The sequence below is a fragment of the Equus przewalskii genome, chromosome 6 (assembly GCF_037783145.1).
Source record: "Equus przewalskii isolate Varuska chromosome 6, EquPr2, whole genome shotgun sequence".
NCBI classification, from domain to species: domain Eukaryota; kingdom Metazoa; phylum Chordata; class Mammalia; order Perissodactyla; family Equidae; genus Equus; species Equus przewalskii.
In genome coordinates, this window is record NC_091836.1 from 98,725,700 (window position 1) to 98,736,091 (window position 10,392).

The 10,392-nt window shown below is 34.9% G+C and overlaps 1 protein-coding gene across 6 annotated transcripts in view; it reads left to right on the top strand.

Annotated features, from left to right (window-relative positions):
- The window catches only part of QSER1 (glutamine and serine rich 1), a 69,310-nt gene extending 58,918 nt beyond the window's left edge, over nt 1-10,392 (top strand). For all 6 annotated transcript variants that reach the window (XM_070624620.1, XM_070624615.1, XM_070624617.1 and 3 more), the window contains 3 exons: nt 4,792-4,929; nt 7,327-7,424; nt 9,049-10,392. In XM_070624620.1, the coding sequence (XP_070480721.1) occupies nt 4,792-4,929; nt 7,327-7,424; nt 9,049-9,156 (344 nt within the window). In that variant the 3' untranslated portion in view covers nt 9,157-10,392. The remainder of the gene's footprint in view (nt 1-4,791; nt 4,930-7,326; nt 7,425-9,048) is intronic.

Genomic DNA, 10,392 nt, shown 5'->3' on the forward strand with positions numbered 1-10,392 from the left:
ATAATATATACTTCCATATAAAAATGGAATATGTTTGTTAATTTTATAATATACTGCATTACTGCATACTTCTCTGGATCTGTTAGCTGCCAGCCAGCTGCCCGTGACTTAGCTAGGTAACCTCTCTGTGCCTTAGTTTTCTCTTTTATAAAATGAAAAGGTTGAAATAGATTAGCAGTTATCAAACTTTTTGACCTTAGAACCCTTTCACACTCTTAAAACTGTTGAAGACACCAAAGAGCAGTTATGTAGGCTATATATATTGATATTTACTTTATTACAAAGTAAACCTGGGATAGTTGTAAAACCCAAAAATATACCAGCACACATTCCATCAGCCATCAAACTTGTGTAATATATATAAGAAATTTCAGGCAGTTCAGTAGTCTAGAGCAGAGGTTACCAAACTGGCCAGTGGGCTAAATCTGATCTGCAGCCTATTCTTGTAAATGGAGTTTTATTGGAACACCGATTCATTTACGTGTTTTCATACAGTTGCTTTCCCACTGCAGTGGCAGATTTGAGTAGTTGCTACAGAAAGCACATGACCATTAAAGCCTTGAATATTTACTCTCTGGCCCTTTACAGAAAAAGTTTGTTGACCTGTCTTCTTCTAGAGCATAAAGTTGAAGGTAGGCAGGAAAAGACGAAAGGGTGATGGAAAGTTGTGTTTGCCATGCTAAAGCTGAAAAGCTTGGGATCCTGTAGCAAAATGAGAGTCCTTGGAGGGAGTTAAGGAGGGAGCAACACGGTAAAATCTGAATTTGAATTACAAGACATAATAGTTCAGGTATAAATTGGAAGTCTGAACCTCAGTTGTGGCAGCAGGGGTAGAGGAGACACATTTGAGAAATTCAGGATGTAATCTTGGCAGAACTTGAGCGATGACTTGGATGTTGCAGGTACTGTTGACCTCGATGTCCAGGATGAGTACTGTCATTACAAGTATCATTGCTTGGGAGCTGACCTTAGAGAGTGTTTGAATAGAAACAGAATCATAATAAATATTCCTCAGTGTAGAAGTCTACTTTAAATGTATTGTTTTTAAAAGCTGCTTATGAATGGTTGTTTAGAAGTGTGCACATCAGGGTTTATAAAGAAATTCAGTGCTTTGAGTGTGTTTGGAAGGCATTATGTGTAATTTTTGCTCTTAGTGTTCCTGCCTAGTGTTTAGAATAGACAGGTTTGGGTTCTCAATTTGCACTCAGTTGTACAGCGTCCTCAAATGAGTTACCACTAGTTGTCACTAATAGGCAAGCATTTTTAGTGCTTCTTAAAAAGAAGGCAAATATTGATAATAAACCTAGATTTATAGCCTGATTTTCAAACTGTTTCAAAATTTTATAATCTATATATATTATAATCTTTATAATCTTCAAATTTATTGAGGATTGCAAAACATTTTTGTTTTTGTGGGCTGTAGCTATTTATATTTACCGAACGTCAATTAAAACAGAAATTTAAAAAATTTATTTAAAATAAATCCATTACATATTAAATTGTATTTTTAACAACTGTACTTTTCTAAACTAACAGTATTTAGTTAGAAGAGTAACATTTTCCTATTAGCTCATACATTCAATTTGTTATATATTATTTTGGTTAAAGTATATGAAGAAAACTGAGCCTTACATAGATATATCGTTGGGGAAGGGAAGAGTATTTTAAATACCTTTCCAGATAATTATGAGTATTTTTCTTTGATACTCAGAGTTTTTTATTTGATAAACTTGGCAAGTGGTGGTTTCTCCAACTTTTCATCCTTGTTACAAAGATTATTGTATTGGTTTGTCTTACTCTTTGAATGTATCTCAAGGGTATCATGATCAATGATTTTATAACATTATTCATTGGTCATGTGAAAATATTTTTTAGCTCATTAATGTACATATTCTGTTTCATGTTTTTTCACATTAAAAAAGTTGTGGTAGAATAGATATAAAATTTGCCATTCTAGCCACTTTTAAGTGTACAGTTCAGTAGCATTAATTATATTCACACCATTGTGCAACTGCCACAACTATCTATTTCCAAAACTTTTTCATCACCCCAAACAGAAACTTTGTAACCCTAAGCAATAACTCCCCATTCTCCCCTTCCCCCGCCACTGGTAATCTCAGATAATCTATTTTCTGTCTCTATAAATTTGCCTGCTCTAAATATCTGATATAAGTATGTCTGGCTTATTTCACTTAGCATAATGTGTTCAAGGTTCATCCATATTATAGTATGTATTAGAACTTTCGTCCTTTTTATGTCTGAATACTCTCCCATTGTAAGTTTATCCATCGTATGTTCATTTTGTTTATCTATTCATCTGCTTTGGACACTTGGGTTGTTTCCACCTTTTGGCTATTGTAAACAATGCTGTAATGAATCATGGAATACAAATATCTGGTTGTGTTCTTGTTTTCAATTCTTTTGGCTATATACCTAGAAGTGGAGTTGCTGAGTCATATGATAATTGTATGTTTAGCTTTTTGAGGAACCACCAAACAGTTTTCCATAGTGACTGCATCATTTTATATTCTCACCAGCAATGCATGGGGGTTCTCATTTTTTCACATCCTCACCAACACTTATTATTTTTTGGTTTTTTGGTTATAGCCCTTCTAGTAGGTGTGAAGCGGTATCTCATTGCTTTTTCTTTTTTTTTTTGAAGATTAGCCCTGAGCTAACATCTGCTACCAATCCTCCTCTTTTTGCTGAGGAAGACTGGCTCTGAGCTAACATCCGTGCCCATCCTCCTCAACTTTATATGTGGGGTGCCTACCACAGCATGGCGTGCCCAGTGGTGCTATGTCTGCACCCGGAATCCTAACCGGCGAACCCCGGGCTGCCAAAGTGGAACGTGTGAACTTAACCGCTGTGCCACGGGGCTGGCCCCTCATTGCATTTTTGATTTGTATTTCCCTAACGACTTAGGATGCTGAGCATCTCTTCAGTGCTTACTGGCCATTTGCTTGTCTTACTTGGAGAAATGTCTATTGAAATCCTTTGCTCATTTTTTAATTGAGTCATTTCTCGTTTTGAACTTGAGTTGTAGAGTTCTTTATATATTCTAGATCTTAAACCCTTATGAGATATATGATTTAAAAATATTTTCTCTTGTTCTAAATGTTGATATTTCATTTTCTGGATAATGTCCTTTGGTGCACAAAAGTTTGCAATTCTAATGAAGCCAGATTTGTCTATTTTTTCTTTTGTTGCTCATGCTTTTGGTGTCATATTTAGAATCCATCACCAAATCCAAGATCATGAAGATTTACCCCTATATTTTCTTCTAAGAGTTTTATGGTTTTAGCTCTTACATTTAGGCCATGCATTTTTACAGTATCAAAAAATAACATATATTAATACCACCACTGATCTCATCAATGATGTCTTTAAACATTGGGACATTGCCAGGCTCACAGTGGTGGATGCAAGTTTTCCAGAATTCTAATTTTTACTTGAAACCTCAAATTTTATTATTAGCAACAGTACTGTGAGTTGTTTTCCTTGAAGTGACAAGTTTATGTCATTAATTTTTAAGAAAACACCTGCCAGATATCCAAGTCTGTATAGGCATAGTGTGTCTGTCAGTCATTCTTTCAAATAAAAAGGGTGTCCCATGAGGCAAAGAGTGGCTGGGTAATTTTGTAACTCAAACGATTGGATGGTGCTTTTCCTGGAGGTGACTGTTGTACTTCATAGCAGATGTGCTTTTTGTGTACCTCTCATTTCATCACATGGAACATTGAGACCTTTACTTAAGGGTAAAGATTTAATATAATTAATAATTTTTACTGATTCGTCAAGGACTAGAGTGGAATTGGCTTTTTTGCCCCTTCAGATGCTTGGCAGTGAGATAACAAAGTCGTGGCAAAGTTTGTGGCTACTGGTTCAGTTTGGTGTCACTGCCTTGATTCATGCTAAGTAAGGCACCAACGGTTTTATCCAACATTACTTTTATAAATGTCAACAGAGTGAAAAAGGTGTATAAGATCTTAATATTACTAGGAAAATTTCAATATCAGAGACTGCTGAAAGGGTCTTGGGAGAGTTCCTGAGGGATCTTGGACCATAATTTGAAAAGTGCTGTTAAAGGCTGTGAAAATAGTTATATATTTGAATTAAAAAGTCAAAACTGAGACACACTTCTAATCCTACAGTTCTTGCCATTGAATTTGAGTGAAATTTTCTCTGTGCATGGGCTGTGTTTACATTAAAAAACTTTTTTTAATATGTCTTGGCTCTAGACCATACTTTTACAGTAATTTAGGTACAGAAGTGAAAAGAAGAGTTATTTATCTGTTAACTCATACATTAGATGTCTTATGGCTTTTTTACTACCTGAATGTAGAGAAACCACGTATTCTGGAGTAGCACAGCCTGGCAGCAGATGTCTGTGGTAGGGCCGAGGGAGGAGAAACAGGTTCCTCTGGGGCTGATGGTTCCAAATGCTGGGCTGGTGTTGGGTTAGGGTTAGGGTTAGGGTTAGCTGGGAACCTTTTTTGAAGTATAATGTGCAAGCTTCATCACCACTACCTGCCCCCCCCCCAACAAGATTCTGTCTTAATAAGTCCATCAATCTGGATTTTTTTTTTTTAAAACTCTCTAGTGATTGTGATGTGCAAACCAGCTTTGAGAATGTCTCACTTGGGGTGTTTAAAGTCAGAGGGGAGAACCTTGAATCTTAAGAAATTTTATCTACAACCTTTAATCTGTTTATAGGCTCTTGTTACAGATAAAATTGTTCTTAAGTTGTCAGGAAGGGATATTTAACATTTCATCCTTTCTCCTTCCCAGCATTTGATCCTCCAGCTCCCTTTGTCACTCGTTTTTTGAACACAAGAGCGATGAAGGAAACCTTTAAAAGCTACATGGAATTGCTTGTCAGCATTGCCCTGGACCCCGACACGATGCAAGCCCTAGAGAAGAGCAACGGTATATAGTCTGCTGAGTAGCACTTCCCGGGTCTTTGTTGTCCTTGTCTGTTAGTTGTGCGTTTAATGTATGGTTTTTGTCAGTTAACAAATTCATGATATATTGATTCTATAGAATGGTCATATCTTTTCATTAATTATCTGAATATTTGAATAACTGTATATTGAATGTATTTTTACTGATCTCTACTCATGGGAAAATTATGTAACTATCTGCTAGTTTCTTTCAATTTTAAGAATCTTTATGAGCTTTACAATATTCCACTCAGTGTCTGTATTACATGCAGGGTCCAGATGTCAATATATTGTGTTTTCTAATAATTAGATGAACTGGATAATAATGGTGTAAAGATTAAAAGTGTATATTTGTGTCCAGTAAAAGCTATATCACAAAGTAATTATTTCCTAATCAGTTAGTACTAAAACAATATATGCATTGTCTTATATTCATTAATATTATTCCTTTACACTCTTGCTTTATTAATCTTTCTTATAGTAAAGTGGGGATGGAGTTGATATATAAATAAACTATATAAAATATATCTAATGTTGCTCACTAATGTTTACCCTTCAGCTGCTATAGCATTCACCAGGGACAACTAGAAAGATGAATGAAAGGATTAATGAGCCAGTTTCTATTACCCTTCTTCTGTCAAAATGATTCTATGGGTGTAAGATCAAAAGATAATAGCAAAGCATAGTCAGTAACAATATACTTCAACAGCAGTGCCTAAAAATATGTATTGTTTTATTATTTCCACATACTTTGACATATGTTATTCTGCTTTAATCCCAGAACAATTTAGCCATTTTGTGGATGAAGACAGTGAGAGGCTCAAAGAGGTTAAGTGACTTGCTTAAGAGCCCACAACTTGGAAGAAGCAGAGAAAGGATTAAAGTCCAAGGGTTTTCTAGTTTCTGGTCCATTGCTTTTTTGACCGTATAATCAGAGACAGTAATCTGTACATCAGTCATTTTAGAGTCATGTAGGGCTGGAGGGGACATTAGAAATTACCTGGTTTAAAGCATTTATTCATTTATTTATTTACCTTTTTGTCCGAAAGATTGGCCCTGAGCTAACATCTGTGCCAATCTTCCCCTGTTTTATGTGGGATGCCGCCACAGTGTGACTAGACGAGTGGTGCTAGGCCCACATCTGGGATCTGAACCTGCACACCCTGAGCCACCGAAGTGGAGTGCACAAACTTAACCACTATGCCACCGGGCTGGCCCCAAAACATTTATTTTGTAGATGAAGGTTCAAAGAGACAAAATATGTTTCCTGAAGTTATAGAACAAGTTAGTGGTAGAAGAACCATTACTAAAACCCAATAGTTAATTCCCCATGTTGGCTTTTTGCCATTAAGTGTTTTCCCTGTCAATCAAAACTCCTTGCATCATCAAATATGCATCTGTTAGTAATGGTCATTTCTGGGCAGTTGTATTTTAAATGACTTTTTTCCCTACTGTTTATCATTGTTTTCTGATTTTTCTCCATTTAATATAAGGGGGAAAGATTTTAATGGTTATAATACTTTAAAATAATCCACAAATGTTTGAAACTTGTTTTTGTGAAATGTAAATTCTTGTAGTATTTGAATTGATTTAATCACTACTGGAAAGATAAAAGAAAACTATCAGGTGTGTTCTAGTGAGCTTAGAAAGCATTGCACACTAAGGACCTTTTCTTCAATTAGAGGAGGTGTTCTTCTGATGGTCACTGTGCTTGTGTTTATATTCCAAACATTTTATTGAACTATGAAATTAGTAACCAGATTCTGAGGATTATATATACATTTTCAGAAAGGTCATTAGTATTATAAAAATATGATATTATGCTGATAAATTAAGAAACAGTCTGTATTCTAAAGTCTTTAAAACAGCACCAAAAGTAATTAACTTTACACTCTGGAAGTGCTTTTCTCAAACAAGCTTAAAGTTTCAGGGGTGACAAAGCACAAAGCTTTGAGTAGGATCTTTGTCGTACTTTTAGTTTCCCTTTCTGAAATAAGTCTTTTGACTCTTCTCTTGTATTTTTCACACTGGATTTTGATCATTTTTCTTTTCCTTAAACTGTAGTGAATTAAGAATATCATACTTAGTATTTTATAAAATTTTATAATGTTAGATAAATTTATATCCTGTAGTACTCTTACTGTTCAGATGGTAAATGAGTTCTGGAGAAATTAGGCAGTTGCCCACTGGTCATGTTGTGTGTCAGTTAATTCTAGAGGCAAGGACGGGTTAGAACGCAGGGGATTTCATCCTGTCCATACACTGCGCTGCTGCTTTCTTACTCGGCTAAGGTCTTAATAATGTTTTGAGACAAAGACAGATTTTTAACAAGATTTTCTGTTGATAGTTTATCCTATTCCAATAAATTTTTATCTTGTTTTAGATGAGCTACTTTTGCCTCATATGAAAAAAATAGATAGCATGCTGAATGATAATCGAAAGAGACTTCTTTTGAATCTCCACTTGGATCAGTCATTCAAGGTATTTCCTTCAGATGATTTATTAGCAAAACTCAGTGGCAATCATAGTCTTAAGCGTAATAGGATGGAAAATTTATGAAAGTCATTTTCAGTTTCATAAAATTTTCAACCAACAAAAAATTTGATTTTTATTCATTGTGAGTCTGTTTAGCTTGTCTTTTTATTGTATTAATAAGCACATTCTTAGTGTTAATCATTTGCTTTTTTCTGCTTAAATTCATTTTTCAGGCTTTTATATTTTTCTAGTTTTCCTTCTATATAATAATTTCCAAATGTTTTCAAAAGTACTTGCTTTAAACTACTGTATTCCAATCTTGTTTTTCTTCTAAACGTTTAAAAAATTTTCTCATTTCACCTGTAATGAGAATTGGTCTAGCACAGTTGTTAACATTCCCTTTACTTGTGTACTTTATTCAATATCTGAGCAAAAGTTAATTCTCACATAATAGTAGGGGATATGTATGTATCCATTGATTTATCTTGGCACCACAAATTGGTTTTGGTGTTATCAGAAATATAGAACAACAATAAGCTAATGTAAACTCAGAAAAATTATGATAGAAGCTACTTAGTAGTCAAAAAATTTCCAGCTTATTCAAAGTATAACATACAACATCTAGAATCATTTGATTATATCTACCTTGGGAGGAGTTTTTTTATCCATTTGTATAGCTTTTTTTTTTTTTTTTTAAATAGACTTCAGTTTTAGAGCAGTTTTAGGTTCACAGCAAAATTGAGCAGAAAGTACAGAGAGTTCCCATATACCCCGTCCCCACACATGAACAACTTTCCCCGTTATCAGCATCTCCTTACGGTTCACTCTTGCTGTTGTACATTTTAAGGGTTTGGACAAATGTACAATGACGTGTGTGTATCATTGTGGTCTCGTACAGACTAGTTTCACTGCCCTGAACATCCTCTGTGCTCCGCCTACTCATCCCTCCCTCCCTCCTACCTTTGGCAACCACTGATCTTTTCACTATCTCCATAGTTTTATCATTTGTAGAATGTCATACAGTTGGAATCACACAGTGTGTAGCCTTTTCAAATTGGTTTCTTTCACTTGGTAATATGCATTTAAGGTTCTGCCATGTCTTGTCTTTTCTTTTTTAGAGATTGACACCTGAGCTAACAATTGTTGCCAATCTTCTTCTTTCTTTTTTTTCTTCTTGTTCTCCCCAAAGCCCCCCAGTACATAGTTGTACATTCTAGTTCTAGGTCCTTCTGGTTGTGCTGTGTGGGACGCTGCCTCAGCATGGCCTGATGAGCGGTGCCATGTTAGCACCCAGGATCCTGGGCCGCCAAAGCGGAGTGCGCGAACTTGGCCACTTGGCCACTAGGCTGGCCCCTGCCGTATCTTTTCATGGCTTGATGGCTCATTTCTTTTTAGCACTGAATAATATTCCATTGTCTGGATAGATAACAGTGTATCTGTTCTCCCACTGAAAGACATCTTGGTTGCTCCCTAATCCTGGCAGTTTTATCAGGAAAACTGCTATACGCATCGTGTGCAGGCTTTTGCATGGACATGTTTTCAACTCCTTTGTGTAATTTGTATAGCTTTTTTACATCCCTATTTTATCTGAACTCCACATAAAAGTGAAACTTGACTTCATTTTTGCTAGGTGACCCCAAGCTCTGCTGGTAGTCCTGTATTCTTCACTGACATGAACTTGCTGAGAAAAAAGTCAGAAGCTAGTAAGAAGCCCAGTACTGAGAATTTGGTCTACTGACTCCCAGTCCAGTATTTTCTGCTTAACTGCTGTCTTCTAACGAAATAGCCCTTTGGGAAATGTCATGTTTTCTTCAGACAATAGGATGTTGTTAGATGTGTGTTTTCTAAAAATTTACTAAATCTTAAAAATGACCAGTTTGGGCTAACTGATTTTAGAAAGTCAAACCAGTTCTCTAGTAACTTGTATTAAAAAGCCACCACTTGGAATTTAATGGACTCAGTAGATATTTAAAACTTATGCAGTAGTTTATGATGAAAATTGAAAAATTAGTTTTCATATTCTTATTTCACAGAACAAAAGTCTAATTTTGAAATTATACTTATTAATTTTGATAATTTTTATTTATAGTAACTTGCATTTCAAAGCCAAAATATACATTATTAAAAGTTAGAATTATTTGATGTAAAATGTTACAAACAGTATATTAGAAAAGATTTTCTATGTTTTGGAAATGATTAGCACCATTTTCCATGATCATCTTGGTAATTTTAGGAATCCTAAAGCCTTTTGAAGTTCTGTTTTCATTTGAAATCCATGTACTCCCAGTCATCTTGTGCTTATTAGAAAGATCATTTAAATATTCTCTTTTCATCTCCATTGACCTGGTGTTCATTATTTCCAAATCTGGAATCCTTATTTTGTCTTTAAGTTCCATTTATTGTAAATAGTAATTCAGGGCCCAAAAGTTTTCAAACCTGGGCATGTTTTATATGGAAAGCACCAAACTATGTAATAAAAGCACAAATAATTTAAGAGAATGAAGCTAGAAATTAATGATAGCTCACTCTGGAGGAAATGCCAAAGATTCTATTATTTCTATTTGATGAAACTTAAACTTAGTTCCCTCCTACACTTATATCTAAAAAAAATTAGACTATCTGTTAAAAAATGTCCTGTTTCAGGGGTCACAATGCCAGGTGCTTGGGCACTCAAACAATTTGGAAGAGAGTGGCCTTGAAGGTTGTAACTGTTTATAAAAAAATTGAGCTTATTGAATGAGAACTATGTTCTGAATAATAAATATAAGAGAAAAAATATATAATGGGAGCACTTGAACCCGTTTAGTGTCAAAATAATAAATGATACTGGTAACTCACTTTAATTTTTTTTAAAACAATATTTAAACTAGTTAGATTTAGCTACAAATATTATTTAGTTAGTGTTTGTAGCTTTTTATTGCAAGTTGATTTGCCAACTAGGTTAGGGTATAAATAGGCCTGCGGGTTTTAAAGA